This window comes from Dermacentor variabilis, chromosome 2, assembly GCF_050947875.1.
Source record: "Dermacentor variabilis isolate Ectoservices chromosome 2, ASM5094787v1, whole genome shotgun sequence".
In the NCBI taxonomy this organism is placed as follows: Eukaryota; Metazoa; Arthropoda; class Arachnida; order Ixodida; family Ixodidae; genus Dermacentor; species Dermacentor variabilis.
Window position 1 is genome coordinate 138,747,140 of NC_134569.1, and position 24,427 is coordinate 138,771,566.

A 24,427-nucleotide genomic window follows, 5' to 3' on the forward strand; every position below is an offset into this window, starting at 1 on the left:
ATGATATTATTACTGTGCATTTGTGTTCTTGCTATTTGAATTTTCTAACTTGGCAATTTATTGAAGGAGAAATAACTCAATTGTTGAAAATGGGAAACATTAATATGGTAATCTTTTTGTGTTGCAGAGGTAACTAACTATACGTGGTTCGGCAAACGTTCCTGCGTGTGTATACTAATACCGATGCTCAAGTGAACGCAAAACAGTAATACCTAAAGACAGCGTTATACAACGAAGCAGAATTTCCGAAAATCGTTTTTGTTGAGTAGAAAGCCGCCAACATTATAGTAAAAAGTAAAAAGCGGTCAATGGATTCTGGCTCATTGCAGAGGTAGCATAAAGGGTATACCGCCAGACCACATCTATGCAAGTAAAAATTAAGTGGCGGAATACGGCAACGGCAGCCTTGTAAATGACACTTTAAATTGTCGGTTAGGACACCACTGTCCTTTCCAAGAATAACTTAGATTCAGTAAGCCCGTAGATTTTTCTAACGAGAGGCTTTTTATGTCTTCGGTCTAGAAATACTGCCTATATCTGGCTGCAGTGATATGTGCAGTTACCGGCAGCACATATATCACCGGATCATATAAAGAAGCTCGTGGTGGAGAATTAGGTATTTCATTAGGACGAATGTCTCGGTGACCTGCAAAATCAACTAAACTTAAGTGGCGCGGAGCTACTGCATAAAATCTGTTCAAAACTGCCAAATTTGTAGATGTGTTAACTGCATACAGAAAGAGAACCTGTGTAAATAACTACTCTTCTAGCATAAAGGGGTAGCTTCTGCAAAACAAAAACTATTGCCAGGAGTTCGACCTTAAAAATTGATGCATAATCTTGAAGGCCAAGTGAATAAGACCCATCGAGGAATGAGTAGTAGATTCCCACGCCAGCCTTCTCTTCGCACGGCAAAGTAACAGTCGCTATTACATTTATTGGGATGGATGGATGGATGAATAACTTTCTTGAGGTCCGTCGGTGCGCGCGATTATTTGAATGCGAAAGGGCACACAAATACGTTGGGGGCAGCAATTTAGCGTTATTGGGAAAAATGTCTGCAAATTAAATTTTGTGCGACAGCTGGGACCTATCGAACGGAATGATTTCCCGAATACGAACATTTAAAGGTGCTAATTGTGCCTGCACAAGTACAACCAGTGGGGTATGCAAACGTGGCCGCGTGTTCCCCCAAAAAGAATTTGGTTCACAAATGAATGCATATTGTGAACGCTGTAGACGAGATTCATAAGTTATTAAATAGGTTTAATCCATAAGCACGCGGAATCTATGTGTGTAGGCGCACCTCCTTATAAAACACATTGTTAGCAACGAATTTAGGACGACCTAAGCTTACTCGAGGAGCTCCTCTCTCTAAAAGAACAAGTGGTCTTATTTTATATTTTGCACTTCCGGAAAACAAAAATACAGCCAAATTCAGGAATCGGTTGTACATACATACGGTATGTACGACCGATCATCATTATTGTGTCTGCATACCATAATGCCGGTTACTGATTCTACGTGGTATACCTATGCCTCGTGTCCCGTTGGTTGCAATATGTCCTATGTGAGAGCACCAGTTACACTTTCCGCCATATGTGATACCCAGATATTTAAGTGGCTCTACCTGGGTAATGATTCTCTCTGATCATGTACTAATGGTAACTTTATCAGCCCGGACAGCAGAAATATAAGGTTTGCACTTTTATGTACGTGTAGTGACAGATGAAGATTACGAAGCCACGCCTCTAGAGTACAAATATTTGCTTGCAACGACAGGTAAAGAAAATTGATGTCTCCTGCTGCCACGAAAAATGCGATGCCATCTGCATAGACATACACGTCCTGGCGCAGCGGAACGGAACTCATCATCATCAACAGGCTAAATAGTTCAGGAGACAGAACAGCCCTCTTCTCCGCTTGAACTTTCTTAAACAAAAGCCGCCTTGAAAACAATGAAATTGTGTTTCTTAGAAATTTGAAAATGCAAGCCGTCTGTCCAGCAGTAGTGGGTACTCGACGCTATCATAATGTTTTGCTATGTCGAGAGTCACTAATGCACTGAATTCTTTCCCTTGCCAAGCAAGTTGGATTTGCAAGTTGGATTTGCAAGTTGGATTTGCAAGTTGGATTTGCCATTAGGCGCATGCACGCGCCCAATGGAGAAACCAGGCCGGAAGCCTATTTGTTTTCATAATGGAATGGTCTCCGCGTCGTCTTCGTCTTTCATGCTGCCTTTCGGTGTCGAAAGAGTCTCTGTTTTTTTTTCTTTTATTGGTGGCGCCTACCCACTATGGTGGGTCGGCCGAAATTCGGATGAAATTTGAAGAAGGCATTTAGCTCTGACAGGAACACAATATAAACATTTGGGGAAGAATCAGAGGAATGAGGAATAGCACAACGTACTGAAACATAAACAAAATACGTAACAAGAAAATAGCCTCGAAGCAACTGGTACAACGCACCAGTTGCTGCAAACTATACATCTGACAATGTACCAAATTGGTGCTAGGAATCCACGGTTGGTTCTCTCTTTCTTCTTGCTTGTCCTCTTCCGCTGACTCGATGCGACGCTTTCCGGACGGGCGGCTATATATATCTCGATGTCGCGAGCGCTCCCTGCAGGTCATCGCCACCGACTGGCAGTGCCCTGGTATAGTGACAGCGAGGGCCTCTGGAACATAGGCATAGCGCGGCTCGTGTAGAACGTCTCTGGCACTGCGGCGGCCACCGGCCTCTCGACCTTCCACCAGGCGCTGGTGGCGGGCGCCTGCTGCCGGTTGCGCGATCTCCAGACTCGCAGCGCCGACAGAACTGAGCGGGCGATCACCTCGAATATCTCGAAGATCACCAGGAACGAGAAGCTCACGTACATCCCCAGTATGCCGCCCATGTTGCTCACCAGGTTCGAAGGCTGCAATGAAAAAGATATCAAGCAGTGATACTCCCCATCCCGCTGAGCGGACTCGAATGTCCAGAGTTGGGGTCACGTGATCGCAGATACTATTTATGTTTGTTCGATTCAGAAAATGGTGCGCGGCACCACAAACAAAAAGGTGCAGGGGGTGCCAGTTATGGTGTGCCGGGCTGAACCCACTCGCTGCAAGGTTCAAGGGTGCACTGCACCGCGACGCCACCTTGCCTTGCACCCAGTTCAATCGAAACCGGGGGTGCAGGGTGCACCGCTGCACCTCGGGGAATCGAAGGCCTAGGTGCAGTGCGCCGTGAATAGGTGCAAAAGGTGCAGAAAAACTTGGCTGAATCGGATAGACCTTTTGACGAATAAGCTGATCGTGGCAAGTGGTAGATGTAAATTAGTGCGGGGATTTACGTGCTAAAACTACAATGTGATTACGGGACACGCCGTAGTGGGCGACTACGGATTAATTTTGACCACCTGGGGTTCTTTAACGTGCATCCTGTGAATTGTACACGGGTGTCTTTTTCTTTATTTTTTTTTGCATTTCGCCCGAATCGAAATACGGCCGCCGCTGCCGGAACTTGACCCCGCGCCCTCGGGCAACGTAACCCCTAGAATTACTGTATATGGTAGCATATACAGTAACTCTAGTAACCCCAAAGCCACTACGCCGCTACAGCGGGTGAGTACTGAGGTAAATTTGGTAGCTGCGCGTGCGTTTAACTGGCAACTTCTGCTGCATGAGCGTCTCTTTGCGCTGCCACTGAAGCACGCCGTGTACCGGATTGAATAAACCAGTTTCACACACAGAGAGAGAGAGAGAGAGAGAGAGAGAGAGAGAGAGAGAGAGAGAGGCTTTTTTTTTGCGGACCGTGATGCACGTGGAAGGCTGCCTCATTTCTGCGAGCTCTCGATTTGGAAGCCTTTCCCTTGCGGCGCGGTTGCATGCGCACGACTATCTCATGTCATAAGCCGATGTCATTAGCTTATCCCTTCCGGATGCCATGGTCGTTTTCCAGAAATTTGTACAAAGCGAATTTCAGGATTCTAGTGGTATCATTATCGTCTCGGGCAGGCTGTGGAATACTTTGGCTCAGGTAAATAAAGGCACTTGTAGAGCGTAGAGGTCATGAACTGAAGTCGTGGGCCTATATATTTCTCGCCTTAACATGTGCGAGCGAACAGCCACTGGTAAAAATGTATGCCATATTATCAATTAAGTACACTCGGTTCGTAGCCCCGCGCACCTTCTGTTGTTTCACGTTAGAAATCGGAGATCGGAACAGGAGTGGATGGCGTAAATCCCCATATTGTTAATAAAAGAACACGTTTTTTTTTTCTTCAGATATCCGCAGGAAGCTACTTCGCGGACGCATACATCTGCAACTTCATTAGTGAGCACAGTTCAAAAGTCGGCTACAAATCCGCCAAGAATAACCAACACTTTTTGGACAATGTATGTAACATCCGGAAGCGAGAATCGCACGTGATGTCGTGCCTATTGGGCCTGCGTATTCACTATGTAACACTTAATGGAGAAAGCACGAATGCAGTGCATTCGTGTTATCAGCACTGTTGTGTCTCTGGTATTATTGTCAATTCAACAAGCGTGAATTGAATGAATGTACGTTTATGAGTGAATTTAGGAGCGTACACACCACCCCTCTTATGAATGGTGACCGTAAGAATATCTATAATTTCAGGTCCGCATTATGCAACATGGCAAACAATGCAAAAAAAAAAAGAAAAAGAGCAGAGACAGAGAGGCTATGATAAATATTTGGAGGACGCTTAAGCTTTGCCTTTACAAGTGCAACGCTATAGTATTCAAAAATCCCTGACTGCTTCTCACGCTTCCCGGCAAGTGCTGCTTATGTAACCGTAACATCTACTGGGAAACGCTAGCGGCGAATGCTTTGCACGAAGGCGAGTTTTCTGGTAGAAATGCGGCCTCCTGCGTGGGTCGATTCCGGAAGTTGTGCAGAACCGTATAAAAACAATTACGTCATTTTCAGGTTTCTGTTATTGTTTGGCACGTTTGATATTTCAGTATAAGAAGATTTAACATAAAAGGCGCGTGCTGTCGGTGTTGTGTTTCCTGACAGTTGTTTGTGAGTTGTCATTTTCAACATTCCGAGGAATAACTTTGTCAAGAGTGTAAGACACAGTATGAGCAACTTTAGTGATATAATGGCGTGGCAATATAACCCGAATATACCGTGTGTCATATAACAAGGCGTGGCGCATACATGTAGCTAAATATGTACGAAAATTTTCGCTCACAGGGACGCCGGCATCGGACACCGACACCAGATTGTCTGCGACACAGGGCCCTTAACGCTATCACGTTAATATCCTATAAATACTTTCTTCCGACATTCTATAGTGCTCACACAGAGCAAATCAGACAATTGTGCTAGGTATTTTGTTTTTCTTATTCGGTAGGATTCGTTGAAATCACTAATTTCCCCACGATGCGAAAAAAAAAAATGAAATAAATAGAATGCCGTGAAAATCTCAGAAAGTAGCCTGGAATATACAGGTCAGCTTAGTGTTTTGGCATGACTTCCTTTATAGCAAGCTATCGTGCGATCTTTAGTTTCTTTGTTTCATACTTCTTTAACCCTGGGTCCCGCGGATGAGTGAGGATGACCGTTGGCACGGGCTGCTGAGGCGTTGTCGCTGTGGCGTCAACGCCTCAGCGTTTGTCATTGTGGCGGCGGGTAGATGACGTCCGCTGCGAAGTTCCGTGATTGTACCCCGCACCTCCACCAAAATGTTGCAGAATAAAGCAGGCCCACGAGTGTCAAATGACGTATATTTACAACTGGCGTATATGGCGTTCAGGCAACTGCCAGACTTCGTCTTCGTCTAGTCCAATTCAACTTCTTCGTTCCCTTCATCGTAACAATATTTAATTTTAGCATGTGCAGGACTAGTATGCAACTTGCCTATTAAAAAAAGAAGAGGCTGATTAGACTAACACTTTCCTTTACCGGTGTTTAGATGGCGTACATAGATCGTTGCTACGCGCCTGGTCGTCCAATAGAAATGCGCATGCAGTTCACTTACGCTGTATTGAGCCACTTGTCGAATATTCTGCGCCGTGAGGCTTTGGAAGTAGATGACCACTTTGGCAGGGACGCTGTTAAAAAGAAAGTTAGTTGTAGATTTGATGGTAAATGAGCCATTGCAAGTGCTCAATACATGGCACCCTTCAATCTATACTGCCGGGCATAACGAAACCTTCTTTCAGGATACAATTGAAGAAGGTAGGCTGTTACGCTGATTTGTGACCGGCTAATTCTGTTCATCGCCCCGACATGCCGAGTGAATGTGCTTGGGGGAAGCTGAGCCAACACCATGGCTATGAGGTGGCACTAGGTCTGTTCACTCCAATCCATCACGTTGTGCTACCTGGCCCGACTGCCATACAATCTAATAAGGATGTGCCCGAGCAAGCCGTGGTAAGCTAGTGAATTGCAATACGATCGATGTATACTGCCCAGTACTATAGGACGCCTCGTTCACACATAGACGCGGCGCGCAGTACGCTGACGTGGTGTGATGTTTTAAGGTTGATCATCACATGCTTTCCTATGCTATTGAGAAATCGCGAGTGGCAGCTTCAACTGTGATTTGCCTTTTTTAAAATATTTTACAGCCACTTCGGATTTCTAGGTGATTGAATACGTTGCGTTGTAACGCGCGGGGGAGCCGCGAGCGTTTGTGCTAGATGTAACTCTGCCACTCCATTGATGACCCATGCACTAGCTGTCTTTAGTCGCGCTCGCTTTTAAACTTTCCCATTTCCTTCGCCATTCCCGGTCCTTCGCCGGGGCTTCGATAGCCAACCAGAGCCAGATGTTTTTATGGTTAACATTCTTGCCTTCTCTCTCCCCCTTCGTTTCTCTTTCTGGTCCTGCGCGCTCGTAATAGGAACACATCGGCAAGCCCACCGAGTGAAGTCAGTCACGTATGTCCCTTCACCCTTTTCCCCAAAGACATTTGAATAAATATGATCAGTTTTGATCATGCGTGCTTGCAAGCTCGTAACAAATGGCCGCTTTAATGGAAAGAATCGGCGCGGACAGCTGAGTAAGTAAAAATTTAGGTGCAAGTACTATGGGTTGTCATTGACAGTTGGAGCCGCATCATTACTGACCGTTTATTAAAGCGAATCTTTCTTTGCCTACATTCCCGCGCTTGGCGCGGCTTCCTGGCAGATGTCGCTATCTCGGCGGATATATTTGTGGATATATATTGCCACGCGTGCGTGATTTGTGTTCATTCTTTTTCCGGGGACCGCTTTTTCACGCGCTAACCTAAAGCTATCGCTACGCGCAAGGCGCGCCTACATGCATCGTAACATTCTCGAACGTTGTTGTTGATTCTATATATGTTGTCTATGTTGTCGCGAAACCTTTTGTAATGAAATTTTATGCGCGAGACAAATGATGCAGCACTTTCTGGAAGGCACGCGGGAACCAGCGATTACGTTGAAACCTTCGACGAGTCATGTAGAAAACGTGACACTCTTGACATGAAGATCAGATTTCGACGATCGCCGCCTGTGCTCGCCGCTATCGTTGTGCTTGAACGTTAGCAGTCTTGTGGGCAAAAGTTCGCCCACTGAAGAGGTAATAAATGCGTAAGAATTTCTGTCTACCCAACAAGAAAGCACGTCCGTCTTTCTGTCATGTATGACGGATCGCTATTGTAATGTATAAAACAAAATAAATTCAAAAGGAAATATGTTGGTCGTGGTGAGTTTTGAACCTACGACCCCGCACTCAGAAGGCGAGTGTCTCACCCAGTGGGCTAAACGCCCACTTTTTTTTTCTTTATTGCATGAATTTTCAGCAAACAAGAAGAATAAGGCATTGCAGAAATTCAGGGTGACTGAAAACGTATTCAGAAGTCACCCAAGCACGTGCAAACATCCGATAAAGGCATACAGCCCGGCGCTGTTTCTTGTGCAGCGTACACAACACCAACGTAAGCAACAGATCCTCGACAAAAACAACCGAGTGCTTCGCGGTGGTTCAGCATGCCTGTCGCACATTCTACTGCGCCAAAGGCTATATGCAGGTCACAGGTATCTTTAAAACGTAGGAAACGACATGTGCACGGTGTGATATCTAAATATTTCTTAAGTGTTCTTTGGAGAATGTCCCAGAAGAACAATGCATCCCTACAATCTACAAGACATTGATCAATAGTTTCAGCACATGTGGACAGAAACAGCAGTTTGTCGACCAAGGCACGAAACAGCCTTTTCTTTAAAACCAGGTTTTGAGAGGAAGATTTGCCGCATGTAACTTAAAGAAAAGTGTTTTGATCCATGGAGGAATGATCATTCGACGGATACACTTAAGTACATCCAGGATACGCTTACGTACATTTCAAATAAGGCGCACGATAATAGGGAACAGTAAAAAAATGTGTCTATGAGTGCAGCAGAAATTTCTCTGTGGGAAGCAGTGAATATATGATCCATACTAAAGAGAGCCTTTAGAAAATGAATGCCTTCAACGACCTCCTTCAAGGAGCCCCAAGATCCGTTGGTGCATTTCTGACAGATGACGAAACAACTACTTCTGGAAGGTAATTGATTAATCGAAGTTTTAACGTCTCAGAAATGGACTGTTTACATCACGAAAGAATAACCGGGAAACAAGTTGCCTTACTAAAAGGTGAACTACGCCAAGACTCCCACTATCAAGAGAAAAAAAAAATGTTATCACGCCGGATAGCCTCAACAGGTGAGCACCATACATAGGCAGCAAACACACGATGGAACGCTTGCAACCTAAGCCACGAGCATACCTGCAGGAAATACATAAGTCGAGCTGCTAGGAAGAGATTGCAAAGCTTCAGCACGGCTAAATATGGAGAGTTGCCTCCCCTGCCAGCTAACCTTACGTTGTACTTCTGCAACTTCCGCTGACTAGTGACAATTGCTGTTGCGATATTGAGAGAGAGGTACGCCTAATTACTTGGTCTTGCCTCCACTGAATACCTGTTAGGTGAGTTGGCATCGTACACCATGGATTTCGCGAAAACCCTGAACTCTTGTCAAACTCTTTGCTGCTACACTGGAAGCTGAACAAAACTGCTGCGTTATGGCAAGTGCAGTCTTTTCTTGTCAGCACAGATGAAGGCTACGTTATCTGCATAGGCAAGTACACGGATCTCACTGGACACCAATTTGAACCCGTGAAATGTAGGATCTGAATTGCAAAATGTTGAGGGATATCGCCCCATATCACTTTGCAACGTGGATTATAAAATATTCGCGAAGATATTAGTTAGTGGTCTTGAAGAAGTAATATGATCAGTGGTGGGATACTATCAAACGTGCCATTAGAGGAAGATCAATCCAGACAAACATCCACGTTGCGCGGTCTGTGCTAGAGTGTGTAGCAGAAAGCGTAGGTCAGGTCGCAATAGTTCAGGTTGATTTGGCAAAAGCGTTTGATACAGTTAATCATTACTTCCTGTTGCGTGTGTTAGAGCACATAAACAATGGGTGTCTTCTTTTTAAATGCAACGCTATCTGTTATGCTAATGGTACAACAACGCTAATAGTTAATGGTTGTCTGTACGAATTTATATGCCTCAGAACATCAGAAAGGCAAGGTTGTCCCTTCTCCCCTCTTATTATTCGCTTTGTACTTGAAACAAAACACTTTGCAGCCGAATTCTGTGGGCTAAACACCCACGCTTGCAGAAAGTGAATATATCTGAACCATATGAATGTGCCATACTGGCGGTGCAAAACAAATGACAAAGGAGAACAGTTTCTACGAAGGCTTTGTTGAAAGATTTGATGATGGTGGAATAAAAGCCATCTGTAGGACTACATGTATGACTTGTAGCATTGTAGACATCAGGAAAATTCCAACTTCGCGAAAATTGAATGCCAAACGCGCCACATCCCCGATGAGTTTGTCGCGGGTGAGCCTTCCGTTGGGGCATTCCTTCACCGACCGAATTGCCGCCGATTTCTGAGGGCCATGCGCTTCGCGTCGCTCAACAACGACAGATAAGCAATCAATGAGTTGGTATGGATGGTAAGGAGTGATGAGGGATTCTGTAGATATTGTCATGGTTGATGATGGTTACACGCGGGCGAATGAGGTGCTAAAGAGCGATAAGGGCTTAAAATGACCGGAGCACTTCTGATAAGGTTGATAAGGACTGATAGGGGTTGATAAGGGTCCGACCGAGTCTGATAAGGTTGATAAGGACGATAAAAGCTGATAAGAGTTGGATCATGACCGATAAGGTTGTTACAGATAATTGATAAGAATTGGATCAATTGTGATAAGGTTGATAACGACTGATAAGGGCTTATAATGGTAGGAGCAATTCTGGTAAGGTTGTTGAAGACCGGTAAGCGCCGATAAGGGTCGGATCAAGTCCAATAAGGTTGATAGGGACCGATAAGGGTAGATGAGGGGTTATACTGGTCAGATCAAGTTTGATAAGATTGATAATGACACCGGGCTGCGTGGAGATGAGCAAGTGGCACAATACTTACACATACTTGGGCAATTCCAGTGGAGTCTCTACGTGATTTTTTTTCGTAACTCGCACTTGTGCTATCGTTTTAATCTTCGTCACTATGACGTGACAATTACAAGAGTTATATGTGCGCCGAATGAAAGTACTAAGGGCTGATATAACCCTTGTTGGGTCTGACCAAGTATGCGCACCTCTGATCTGCGTAACAAAAAGATAACTTCTTACATAAAACCTGAACATAAAATGTTGGTTCAGAGGCATCTCTAAAGCAAGCCAATCTGTTAATAGAACAACGATTTATATTTGACAGATTCTTTGATTTGCTTTATTTTTCTTGATTTCACCATTCGCTATGTGCCACCGGAGTGTGCCCGTCCTTGCGTTACACTGTGACCTTCTGTGACACACTGTGACACAAGATGCACAGAATCGCTAAATGTTGCTTGATACGTGTCATACTATTTTGTGCCTACAGCTGTCATCACCATCCTTCCCGCAACAAGCATCATACAAAGCCTTCGTCTTTGTGACGTCGCTGCATATACGCCTCGCGCTGTGCATTCTGCTGAATTGGAGTTTGCGTTTCGGCATAGCTTGTGAGCGGTGTACTATATAAACATAAAAACTATTGGGACACGTAAGCGATCTTTATGATGTGTAAATGCGAGACCATTACTTGCCGCTGAGTGTGTCGCTGAGTTATGTCGCTGAGTTTAGTGTTGCAGCGAAATTTCTAAGTTTAGTGCTGCTGCGTTATGTTTCCGAGTGTAATGCTGCCGCTCACAAGGTCGAAACAACGCAAGACGAAAAACTGGCCATATTGCGATCCCTCAGATGAGTTTTATTTGCAGAGTTCTCGTTAAAGCATTGTTTCAGGCACATTGCGTTGGTTGTTCTTTAACGATGACGCTACTTTTCAGCACGATGACGCCACTTTTCCGAGCGATGACAGTACTTTGTCGAGCGGCACCATGGTGTTGACACTGCATTCCTTCATCGGGTTCTTAGGCGAACTCCTCCTCATACTCTGGGGGGATGTCGTAATCGTCGTCCGACGGGTACCTGATGCGCGTTGCATCTTATTCGCCGTCGCCATCCATGGGCTCCTGCGACGCCGCCTGTGGGTCCAAGTTGATCGACTGTATAGCATGGCCTTGTGATCAGAGTAGTATGTCGATGCGTACCTTACGTCGTGCACTGTGCATGGCATGTTCTCGAACGCCAAGTCGATTCCGGTGCAACGCGAAGTGGTGATTGCATCTATTAGAGAGGCGAGTCTTAAGTTGAGATCGGCACGCATCGCACCGACGAACGTTGGCGTTGAATGTGCGTCCTGATTGAAGCAGAGCTGCAGCTGCTCGTTTCGCACGTTTCGCTGCGTTGCGATGGCCTCGCACTTCGTCGGCAGTGAACTGGCGTCTCCGGCGACGCTTTGCTGTCTCGCCTGATGATGTAGCCGCGAGCGATTCAACTTCCGACGATGAAGATTCCGTAGCGCTGACATTGGTGCCAGATTATATAGGTGCGACTACTACGTGTGCCACCTAGTGAATCGCCCGCCAGGCAAAACCCAATCACGTGCACTGCCTAAAAGGTATTACTGGCACTGTCGCCTGTTGCGACAGTGACGCAGTGTAACAAAATTTCAGAATGCTCAAATGATTGAGCATTTGGAGGACATCTACGACTTTACATGTTTTCAACCGAACTGGTACAACCTCTTGATAAGTTGCTTGTCGTTGCCACCTTTTAAGGCGTAAGCCTTTAGTCGCTCATGAGTGTCCGGGCGCAGTCCGTGGTGGACGCAGGAAAACGGTGATCACCGGCGAGCGGAGCAAGGAGAGGAGGCGCTATGCCAGTAGCGCTGTGCGAGTGGCCGCGTGGAAGAGCGTGGACTTGCGCGTGGAGGTGCGCGCACATCGGCGACAAACTTTGCAGCCATATTATGGCTGTGATTGCATCCCATGCTCGCGGCTACTGCTGCGTCCGTTCGCAGAACAGTGCAGATAATAACAGCAGAGGCAGTCATAGATAGGCTTTCGCCCATTGCGGTTTAGCTCAGCAAAGTGCCCATAGATTTTAAAGCGAAAGCTTTACTGGCCGCGAACTTGCGATTTCGCCGTGGCCGTGCTCCGAGGAGGCACATGACGTCACACCACGTTTCTCGTCGTTGCGTTCGCCTCCGCTCGCTTCGCCAGCTGCGTCGCATGTTTTTCTCCCTCTCTCGCTCTCTAGTCACTACTGCGCATGCGCCACTAGTAGCACCGAGTCACAGGTGTTCTGCCGCTGCGCAGCGCCGCGCCTTTTCTACGCCACCGTTTGGTACGACGTCACACCGCGTTCCTCGTCGTTGCGTTCGCCTCCGCTCGCTTCGCCAGCTGCGTCGCATGTCTTTCTCCCTCTCTCGCTCCCTAGTCACTACTGCGCATGCGCCACTAGTAACACCGAGCCACAGGTGTTCTGCCGCTGCGCAGCGCTGCGCCTTTTCTCCGCCGCCGTTTGGTATGACGTCACACCGCGTTCCTCGTCGTTGCGGTCGCCTCCGCTCGCTTCGCCAGCTGCGTCACATGCCTATAACATGTCGGAGGATTGAAAAAGAGAGCTCATGTGCGCCGCAAGCACAGTTGAGGTGGCAGTATGGATGGCGACAGTTCTGATAAGCAGGAGGAGGCCTGGAATCGACATCGGAACGAGATGAAGAGGAAACGAATCGCCCAGCAAGCGGACGAACAGCGCGCCGAACGACTGGCTAAACGCCGCAACATAGCTAGACAACCAGACTAACCTGGACTTGCAATCAAGATTAACCAAGGCTAACCATGCTATGCCTTAGCTTTCGCTACGTATATCCTGGTATGGCCGAGCTAAGCCACTACCAATTTTTTAAATTAACGAGGCTGGCCATGGTTTTTGTGTCGTGCATGATATGCTTAACGTGATTTATAGGCACTTAATTTCTAGACAGTGAATGCGAGATGTGTTAGCAAGTGCTTGCACGTTTCTCGCGTATGCACACTTGTTGCATATACATGATGCAATAAGTACCATGTAAAAAAAAATGTGGCGTAATGATTAGCGCGCTCGGCTACGGAGCGGTGGCGGTGGGGCAAAGGATCAAATGCACACCGTGGCCACTTTTGTTTTTAGATGAAGTTAGCGTAATTAGTTTGCCGCTTTTCAGCTACGGCTTTTCTGCCAAGGCTTTCTGATGACGGCGAAGTCGCACAATGAGCGATGTAATGCTTTCGCATTAAAAATTGCATGACAATAAAGTTGTGGCCTTTTGAGGTGGATAAAAATGAACGTTCCACGAGATTACACCTTACATAGTATGAAAGTGAACAAAATGTTGCTTATCGTCGTTAGTTGTAAAGCGTTTAATTAACCGCTTCAATAAAGCTTCGCTTTACGTAGATTCCAAGATATGGTTTTTTTTTTTCGTAAAGGCGCTCTTATCGAAGCGAGTCCTCATCAGTGGACCGTCTTCATTTTAAAGCATAAAAACAATGATCGCGTGACACGTGGTGTTGCTTGAGCAGGATTAAAGCAGAGAGCAAACGCCAAATGGCAGACACGCAAGTGGATCCAAGAAAGCATGCCGCTGAACAACACTTACGAACTTCTTCTTGTCCTTTGTCTGTAGGCATTGGTGCTCCCACCCTGTGAAGAATAGTTCTGGTTAAAAAAGGACAAACGATGAAACGTCAATCATATTTACATAGTGAGCAATAACAAACAAAGAATCAAAGAAAGAAAGAAAGAAAGAAGGAAAGGAAAAAGTTGACAAAAATGACATTATTTCAATAGCGCTAATGCTTTTTGTGTCTTATTCTTTCTTGGTGTTTGATAGCCACGGGAATTTACACGGTGTGCCTAACATTTCATGATTACGGTCTTAGTTCTTCGTGGCATTTTTGTACCGATTGTATTATAGCTAAATATTATTTTATTGGCATCCGCGGTTAAGTTCCTCTTTCCTATGGAACCGAAATTAAAAACAGGTAATTGGTTAAAAAGCGTTACTATAGGTTACAACTAAAAGGGAAATAACGGATGTATCACTGACACGTTTATTTCGCGAATGCTGTTTACGATCTTTTCTCTCGAAAAGTGAACTTACCACGTCTTTGGCCCACGCTGCAATGGAGGCTGATTTCAAGAATAACGTTTCTCTAAAAAGAAGAAGAAAACAGATAAAAAGGATGTTTCTATTCAACCGTACGAGTTACTATGTAATTCCAAGCAGTCACCTCTCCACCCTCACACCTGTGAAGTCAGGTTTATTGGCCTGTTGCTCCTCAGTCGTCATTTACTTCAACGTTGTCTTGTCACCCTACATCACCTGACTTGTCTCGTGATTTGTAGAAGTGAGCAAATTGGACAGCGTCTTCTGAAATCTTGGTTTGGTCTTAGCTTTCGCATATTCGTGGTAAGCTTATTTTTTCGCGATGTTGACGTGACAACCAATGTAGCCGCGGATTGGACAGCGTTTTCTGAAGACACTAATTTTCCCAAATCCTGGTTTCGTCTTAGCTTTCGCATATTCGTGGTAAGCTTTTCTTTGCGATGTTGAGTGACAACCAAAGTAGCCGGATGTTAAGTACCTTTATTGAACCTTTTGTTCACTAGTGGAGTTCAGACTACTAGCACACGTTAAATAAAGAATGTAACCGACTATAATTACAGTTACTTCTTTCAATGACGTAATTGATTGCAGTGTCCAATTACTGACCCACCAAATAATTAAGCAATTACTAAAAAGTAATCGACTACTTTTACGTTACTTTGCTACTAACTTTTATGACAATTGCACGAATACAATAAGTAGAAGTAGTTAGCCCGGCTTGCGTCCGCTGCAGCCCTTTTCACGTTGTTCGTCTTCGTTTGTCTTCGATTACTTTTGCAAAAAGTTTGTTGGCCAGCTTTTCTTGTTTTTACAGCGAAGTTGTACATGGCTAGCCGGTTCGTCCGTCCGTCTGTCGCCTGTACGCCGAAAACCCCTCCGGCGCAACTTTATGCGCATGTGCGAAAGAAAAGAAAGAGAGGCGCAGGATTCGCTGCGCCAGAAGTCACTCCGTTGCTCTCCATCGCAGCCGAGCGTGCGCGCAGTAGTTGTTCTCCTGCTTAGAAATGGCTAGGCCACGAATCATACGTACTCCCGAGGAGCAGGCAGCTGTCGATCAGCAACGCCGCGAGCAGAACGGGGAACGAGCTCGCCTACGCCGTGCCGGTGCTGCAGCCCAGGCACAAGAACACGCTCGTGCAGCCGAGCGCCAGCAGCAACTGTGTACCGAGGATCCGGCAGCCTACCGAGCCGTCGTTTAATGAACCGTCGGGATTAATGCAGTTGTAAATACTTGGGCCAAACGTTTCAGCTTCGCTGGTTAACCATCTGTATGGAGTGCTTGGACTGTGATTTTTTTATTTGCATTTTTGATAACATGGAGCAGCGACACTGAAAACTCGCTTGATGTGCGCTCTAAAGGGAAGGGCGGTGTGGCAGCGTACGAACATCGGACGGAGAAATTAGCGAAATAAGGTCGGGAACTCTCCAATGGCATGGAGAACTCACCGAATGTGAGCGTTATGACGTGGTGGCACTCCTGCCAAAAAGAAACACGCGAAATCATCGCGAGGTGCAGAATGCAATGCCGACAATGCAGACCGCATGGGGAAAAAATACTGAGCGCCGGATTTGCACGTCTGAACATGCGCGTCCGCCAGCCAGGCTGTTGCTTGGCACGACCACGTGCGGGTGCTCTGTCATCATCATCATCATCATCATCATCATGTCCGGTGCAGGACGAAGGCCTCTCCCTGCGATCTCCAATTGCCCCTGTCCTGCGCCAACCGATTCCAACCAGCACCCGCAAATGTCCTCTACTGTGCTTTCCTTCTCTTGGTACCCATTCTGTTACCCTAGTGGTCCAACGGTTATCTAGTCTGCGCATTACATGACCTGCCCAGCGCCATTTTTTTCTCTTAATGTCTATTAGAATATCGTCTACACCCGTTAGCTCTCTGATCCATACAGCTCTCTTTCTGTCTCTTAAGGTTATGCCTACCATTCTTCGTTCCATCGCTCTTCGCGCGGTCCTTAACATGTTCTCAAGCTTCTTTGTCAGCCTCCAAGTCGTATGTCGTATGTCGTATGTCAGCACCGGTAAAATGCACTGATTGTATGCTTTCCTTTTCAATGATAACGGTAAGCTCCCATTCAAGAGCTCAGAATGTCTGTCGTATGCGATCCAACACATTTTTATTCTCCTTTGAATTTCCTTCTCATGGTCCGGGTTCCCTGTGATTAGTTGACCTAGATAAACGTACTCCTCCACAGACTCTAGAGGCTGACTTGCGATCTTGAACTCTTGTTCCCTTGCCCCCCAGGTTATTTATCATTATCTTTGTCTTCTGCATATTAATCTTCAGCATCACTCTTACACTCTCCCTGTTAAGGTCCTCGATTATTTGTTGTAACTCGTCTGCATTGTTGCTGAATAGAACAATGTCGTCGGCAAACCGAAGGTTGTTGAGGTATTCGCCGTCGATCTTTACTCCTAAGCCTTCCCAGTTTAATAGCTTGAATACTTCTAAGCACGCAGTGAATAGCATTGGAGACATTGTGTCTCCTTGTCTGACTCCTTTCTTTATAGGTATCTTCCTACTTTTCTTGTGTAGAATTAAGGTGGCTGTGGAATCTCTGTAGATATTTTCCAGGGTATTTACGTAAGCGGTGAGTACTCCTTGATTGCGCAATGCCTTTATGACTACTGGTATCTCTACTGAATCAAATGCTTTTTCGTAATCTATGAAAGCCATATACAGAGGTTTATTGTACTCTGCGGATTTCTCGATAACCTGGTTAATGACATGGATGTGATCCATTGTAGAGTAACCTTTCCTGAAGCCAGCCTGCTCCCTTGGTTGACTAAAGTCCAGTGTTGCCCTTATTCTAGTGGGAATTATTTTGGTGAATATTTTATATAATACTGGGAGTAAGCTAATGGGCCTATAATATTTTAGTTCTTTAACGTCGCCCTTTATGTGGATTACTATAATGTTTGCATTCTTCCAGTTTTATGGGACCCTTGCAGTCGATAGACACTTTGTATAGAGAGCCGCCAGTTTTCCTAGCATTATGTCTGCCCCAACTTTGATTAAATCGACTGTTATTCCATCCTCTCCTGCCGCTTTTCCCCGTTTCATGCCTTGCAACGCCTTTCTGACCTCATCTCTAGTTGTATGAGGAGTTTCTGTATACTGTTCATTATTGTTTTGAATAGAGTGCTCCTGAGTCGTCTGGGTATTGTAAAGGGCAGTATAGAATTCTTCCGCTGCTTTTACTATATCTTCGAGATTTCTGATGATACTACCCGGCTTATCTGTTAGTGCATACATCTTGGTTTGTCCTATGCCAAGTTTCTTTGTCACTGATTTCAGGCTGCGTACATTTTTACCGCTTCTTCAGTCTTTCTCACGTTATATTTTCGAATATCACTGATTTTCGCCTTGTTGATCAGTTTTGACAGTTCCGCGAATTCTATCTTATCTCTTGAGTTGGACACTTTCATTCTTTGTCGTTTCTTTATTAGGTCGTTTGTCACTTGGGAGAGCTTGCCTACTGGTTGTCTTGGTGCCTTGCTTCTCACTTCGCTTGCTGCCTCTGAAGCCAACTTCGTTACGGTTCCATTCATTACCTCTATGTCACCATCATCATCTCTCTGTTCTAAGGCTGCATAGTTGTTTGCAAGTACCAGTCTAAATTTGTCTGCCTTTACCCTTACTGCCTGTAAGTTGACCTGTTTTTTCTTGACCAATTTTACTCTTTCTCTATTCAAATTGAGGTGGATCCTGGCCCTCACTAACCTATGATTCACTTCACTACATTTTACCCACTACATTTTACCCTGCCTATTATTTCAACATCCTGCACTATGCTGGCATCGGCAGAAAGTATGAAATCAATTTCATTTCTTGTTTCACCATTAGGGCTTTTCCAGGTTCATTTTCTGTTGCTACGTTTCCTGAAAAAAGTGTTCGTTATTCTCAGGTTATTCCTTTCTGCGAATTCTACCAGCACGTCTCCTTTAGTATACCTAGAATCGACACCGTAGTTGCCAGTTGCCTGTTCACCCGCCTGCTTTTTCGCCACTTTTGCATTGAAGTCCTCCATTACTACTGTATACCGCGTTTGCACATTTCTCATCGCTAATTCAACATCTTCATAAAACTGATCTACTTCCTCATCGTCGTGACTGGACGTTGGAGCGTATGTTTGTACTACCTTTAATCTATACTTTTTATTGAGTTTGATTATGACTACTGCTACCCTCTCGTTGATGCTGTAGAATTCGTCAATGTTGCCCGCTATGTATTTATGGATTAGGAAGATGACATGACCGTTATTCAGCAATGTGTAAGCCTCAGCCGTTCTTCTAATCTCACTAAGGTCGATAATATCACAAACAATGTCTGATAGTTCTTCGAAGAGTCCTGCTAAGCATGCCTTACTCGAGAGGGTTCGGGTGTTAAACGTTGCAAGGGTCAGTTTCCATTGGCGGCCTGTCCGGACCCAGGTATTCTTAGCACCCTCTGCTGCGTTGCAAGTCTGACCACCGCCTTGGTCACTGCTCCGCAGCCACTGGGGACTGAGGGCCATTTCAGTGAGGAGATCATTTCATATCATCAAATTTCCCATCAAATTTAAGGTGCTGAAGCCTGCGTCGCTTGCTATAAGTAGCTTCGTCAGTAAAGTATGACTGGTTACGTGTCCGCCCCATCGATAACGCAGCTGTTTTTAGCGCTGATACCTCTCCTGCTTATATGCTGTGATAACATTGACGTCACGCTATTGTTCACGGCAAGCGTTCTAATTTGTTTCGCATTTTGACACCTGCGCCGCCGAAATGCACCCGTATGGGTTTGTTAGAAATCGCTAAGTCCGTTTCTGTTGCTGGACGCCGAAAAAACTATGGAAGGTTAGTCATATACAGGTTCTGCTGTAAAAATAAGCGTAAAGGAGGGGCAGCCGTAAACATTCTTTAGCTATATTTGTTGAGCAATAGTGAGAAGTGGGGAATTAGGAAGTTTGATAATCTCAGGTGAGGAAGACACACAGGCGTGGAGAGACTCAAAAAGGAAAGCAAAAAAGAAGTAAAGACGATGTGAGCGTTTTCGTATCAAGAGTTAATGATAATAATAATAAAAAAAAACTCACACGCAAGCTTGCGGGCAGTTGCATTCTAGTTGACCCAGTTCATAATGGCGTCTCACACGGTCGACGCAGTACAGGGTCTCTGAAAAATAAACGTAGAACATTTGTTAAGAATAATGAACGCGTTTTCTGGGAAAATGGGTGTTAGAACTGTCGATACAGATGTCATGCAAACACGTTTACTCCTCGTGTGGAACCGCAGGGTATCTAGGCACCATTTGCATAATGATTTGATGAGGCAGGTATATTTGTGACGTGTTTCCTTAATTCGCGTATTTAAAAGAGATTGCACGAGACACTGGTCTTCAACTTCTTTAGAGGCTTGGCCGTATACCTCGCGGCTGTATGGTGCAGGCTCGCGCGATAAGTCGACATGCGAATGATACCACGTCTAAATATTCAACATGAATAATGTTTCGAACTATAACAACGAAGCGAGTTGCAAATAATGAATTGATTGCGACATTTCTTTGATCACATCTGGATACGTGCCCTCGAGGCGTGCACCACGACTATCACCTGGGACAGGTTAAGAATGTAGCGGTGATTGCCCCCTCAAAAAGGCAACATGTATGCATGCACTAAGGAACCAAGCTTGTCTGAATTTCCTGCTCTCTCATGTTCCTCGCTATTCTCGTCATCACTTTCGCTTTTGCTGTGGCGCAGCCGTGCGACAAACCTTGGGGGTCGTGACGGCGTTCGTGAGATACAAGGTCCCGCATTTTGTGGTGCTTCGTATAAACTGTGCGCGACGAGGCTCTCCAAGCGACGGACGGGGCCAGACAGCTCCGTGTGCTATATATAATCTGTTATCCGTATTCTTCTAATATTGTGTGGGCACGTGATTGTGCTCCGAGCTGCCTATACTGGTCCCCGCGGTCGCCGGTCTCTGATATATTCTCCTGACAAATATCCGTGATCTGCCTCCTTCACATCAATACGAAACGATGTCCACCAAGGCGAAAGCAGTAAGCCGACTGGGCGTGCGCTGGCGCGCGTCTTGTACAGGTTCGAACCGCCATTACTCGCGAGGCACGTAGGCGCGAGCTTTCGCGCTCGTACGTGTAGCTAGGCCTAAAGGGAGCGCCGTGGCACTGAGAGCAGGCACAGCAGGATATTATTTTTTAAGGTGGAGGGGGGGGGGGAGGGAAAGCCTCTACTTGCATTCTATAATGTATTTTTTTGTCAGCGCGAAGTTGAGTTGAAACTATACCCACCGTTGTTGTTGAGAACGTCGCAGACGTTGTAATGGGTGTAGGACGGAGCGGGCATGAAGCTTGACTCGCAGCTGCAGTTTTTCAGCACAGCACCTTGCTGACACAGCTTGAGGCAAAGCTGCGAACGCGCGTTTCGTGCGGATCATCGATTGAACGCTCTGAAGGGCGCGGCGTATACATGCGAATGCCTGCTTCACATGCTGCGATTCGGCGATGCGAATCTTTCCGACGACCGATTCTTTTCTTTTTTTTTAGCCGTTGTCGAGAGATGCTTGTCTCGCATGTTTTGACTTGCTGCTTCTGATTCCGCGTCACACCACAGCCACAACTCCCAGTGGGGAGCGTGCGCTTTTTGCTGATACGTCAGCGCGTACGTCATACCCTGATGTTGCGCTGCCATTCGCCAGACGCTGCGCTAGTGCGAAAGCTTTTAAGAAAGTCCACATTTTGTCATTGCCGGCGTACGTCGGCTGGCGTGGATTAGCTTTTGCGAGCGCTTCGGGTCTGAATTGCAGATATTTCGCAAAGGATGTGGAACAGGCTAAAATCAAAATACAGTAATTTTTCCAACTGACTTTAATTGTTGCACGAGAAAGCTCAGCTTACCACTGAGAACTCGGGCACGTGCAATTCACGCGCCAGAGTGGCCGGCCCTTAATATTAGGGCATAAAATTCACGATTACGTTGCCGGCCGCTCCCCCATCACCTTCTGTGCAAACCAGTTTCAGCTTGGTTAACCACCTTGCCTAGCCCCTTGGTTTTTATTTATCTCCCTCTCTCTCTCTCTCAATATGAGTGGAGGAAAACGTCAGTCATCGACTCCATCAAACTTGTGCTTTGCGACGGTGGTGTGCAAGTCGTGAAACTCCGTGTAACTGAACGTTGATCTGGTCCGAGAAAAAAAGAAAAAAAAGAAGTGATATAATGCGCTTCAGAAAAAAAAATCACGTGACTCCTTTATGAACGGCCGTCTTCAGCTAGCAAATATTTTGAAAATGAATATTGCAACGTGTGAAAGAGTCTTTGCTCGGGAGGGCCACGTGATTGGGTCAAGGTACGATTGGCGTATTTAAACTGGCATCTCGAGTAGATCTGATTATGTTAACCCTCTTAAGCCATGTATTATCTTTTTATCTATATCGATAGTGTGCTAACTTAAAAAAAAAAAGTGATCGCTTCAGAAAATGAGGCTTGACTCAAGATTGGCTTTCATGGGGATGTAGACCAGGAGTGCGACCTTTATCTTTCTCCTGGTGTCTCCTACAGTCACAGGTGCGCCTTACTATTCCAAGGATAAGTAAGAATTCTGATCACCATAGAATGGTATCAAAACAAACGATGCTACTTATAATGAATGAGACATATTGGAGGTCTGTACTCTTACGTCGTCCACCAGCTCAGCAGGTGTCGTGATTCCGGCAACGCTAATCACAACGAAATTTCTATTGTATATAATTAACACCTACGGCGTCAGAGCTTGCTGCTCTGCGTGGTGCTACACAATGCGTCCTGCTAGAGCGACCTTGTAAGTGTCTCATATTTTGCGACTCAAGGGCAGCCCTCGGAATTGGCAGTTTATTACTGTCATTGTGGCTATCAAGCTCTCGAGAGGAAAGAACACATGACATAATATTACAGTGGCTGCCAGGATACACCAGTATTACTGGGAATGACTTCACCGAAGAGGACCCCAGTCCGCCCGTGAAAGAACCCGAGTGGTTCCGATCCCCCTTATCGAGACTCGACGCTGCAAAGAAACCTTATTTCCTGGCTCGGTCTGTCCTCTGTCATTCACGCGTATTGGTCGTCTACTAGCTTCGCCTACACTAACTAGATACTCTTTTAAAGTTGCAACTGCCACCATGAATGTCCCACTCCGATGCAAAATTGTCGTGCCGCCTCTGGACCGAGGTGGCACGCACAAGAGCTTGCTTGCTCCGCATCGGAATGTGTGATACACCCAAGTACGACTCCTGTGAAGCCGAAGGACTTGCTGAACGCGTCCTGTGTTTTCTGTTCCTGTTACGAGGTTGAGCGCGTCCCTCTCCGGAAAGGATGAAAGCGCTCTGACTCAAGGCCGTTTTCAGAAGCGAAGATACTTGGACCGTGACCGTAAGCGCCGCTTACAGAGAAATCAACGAGGGCTTCGCTGCAGTACCTCAAGCTGACAGGTCTCGGCGACCGCCTATAGGCTTGATGCGCGCTTTCAAGTATGGGCGCCGAGTGGTGCTTTCTCTCTTCTGTTCTTTCTCTCCATTCGCATCTTTATCCAGTGCTCCCAGTGCGGGGCATCAAGTCGGGTGTGCGTCTGGTTAACGTCCGTGCCTTTCTTTGCTTTTTCATGTCAAGAAAGAGAGGCCACCTTGAATCACCATCATCATAATTATCACCACCACATATTCATGTCCAGTGTGGGTCGAAGATGTAATAAGTTGCGCGCCATCAATTGCACGCCATCATCTTCATTATACTCGCCGTCACATTTTTATGTCCACTGCAGGGCGAAGGCCTCTCCCAGGGATCTCCAATTGCTCTTGATTTGAGCTAGCTAATTCCAACTTGCGCCTGCAAATTTGCTAATTTCATCGCCCCACCTCGTTTTCTGCCACCTTAGACTGCGCTTCCCTTCTCTTGGCACCCACTATGTAGTTCTAATGGTCCACCGGTTATCAGCTATACGCATTACATCACTTACATGGCTTACATTACAAAGTCATGCCTAGCATTTCCGTTCCACCGCTCGTTATGCAGTCTTTAACTTCTCCAGCTTCTTTGTTAACCTCCAAGTTCCTGCCACATTTTACGTATCGGTAGAATGCATGCAATGATTTTACACTTTTATTTCTTCAAGGATAGCGGCAAGCTGTCGGCCATGATCTGACAATAAAGGCTGTATGCGCTTCAACACATTTTTATCCTTGTCTAAGTTTCCTTCTAGATAAACAGTATTGTATACTGGTATTGTATAAAATACCTATTTAGGCAATTTTCAATAGAATCAGGGGAGCACTTCAATTAACCAAGTGAGTAGACTGGCTCTTGGAAAAGGTATTTGGGTATAATGAATCGCATCCATACTATCAATCAGGTCCGAGAAATCTGCGGAGTACAATCAACCACAATATAATTAACGATATACTCTATGAAATTTAATGTATGATCTATATATCTATAACCTATAATATAATTTATGAAAGCCATATTATGGCTTTCATAGATTACGAAAAAATAAACATCTGATTAAGTAGAGATACAAGTCATGGAGGTATTGCGTAGTCAAAGAGTACAAAAAAACATATGTGAATATCTTAGGAAATATCAATAAAAACTCCACATCTACCTACCGCTTATCTAGATAAACCTAGATAAAGGTACTCATGCACAGATTCCAGATGCTGACAACCGATCATACATTCTTGATCTCTTGCCAGGCTATTGCACGTTATCTTTCTCTTTTGCATAATAATCTTCAATCTCAGCGTTAAACTTTCTCGGCTAAAGTCTTCAATCATTTGTTGCAATTCATCCAAAGTGCTGCTGAA

The 24,427-nt window shown here is 45.6% G+C and overlaps 2 protein-coding genes across 3 annotated transcripts in view; one reads left to right on the forward strand and one right to left on the reverse strand.

Annotated features, from left to right (window-relative positions):
* LOC142570994 (uncharacterized) overlaps positions 1–24,427 on the forward strand; it is a 119,064-nt gene that overhangs the window by 11,455 nt on the left and 83,182 nt on the right. The window lies entirely within an intron of this gene.
* LOC142572776 (epithelial sodium channel subunit gamma-like) lies at positions 1,263–21,064 on the reverse strand. 2 transcript variants are annotated; one of them, XM_075682122.1, is made up of 6 exons: positions 20,885–21,064; positions 19,671–19,749; positions 14,574–14,625; positions 14,070–14,113; positions 5,996–6,068; positions 1,263–2,917 (listed from the first exon to the last, which is right to left on the reverse strand). In XM_075682122.1, exons 1-6 carry the CDS (start codon positions 20,937–20,939, stop codon positions 2,630–2,632), a joined length of 591 nt encoding a protein of 196 aa, XP_075538237.1. In that variant the 5' UTR covers positions 20,940–21,064; the 3' UTR covers positions 1,263–2,629. The 2 variants fall into 2 exon arrangements, with proteins under 2 accessions (XP_075538237.1, XP_075538236.1); XM_075682121.1 differs by having other exon boundaries at positions 14,070–14,128.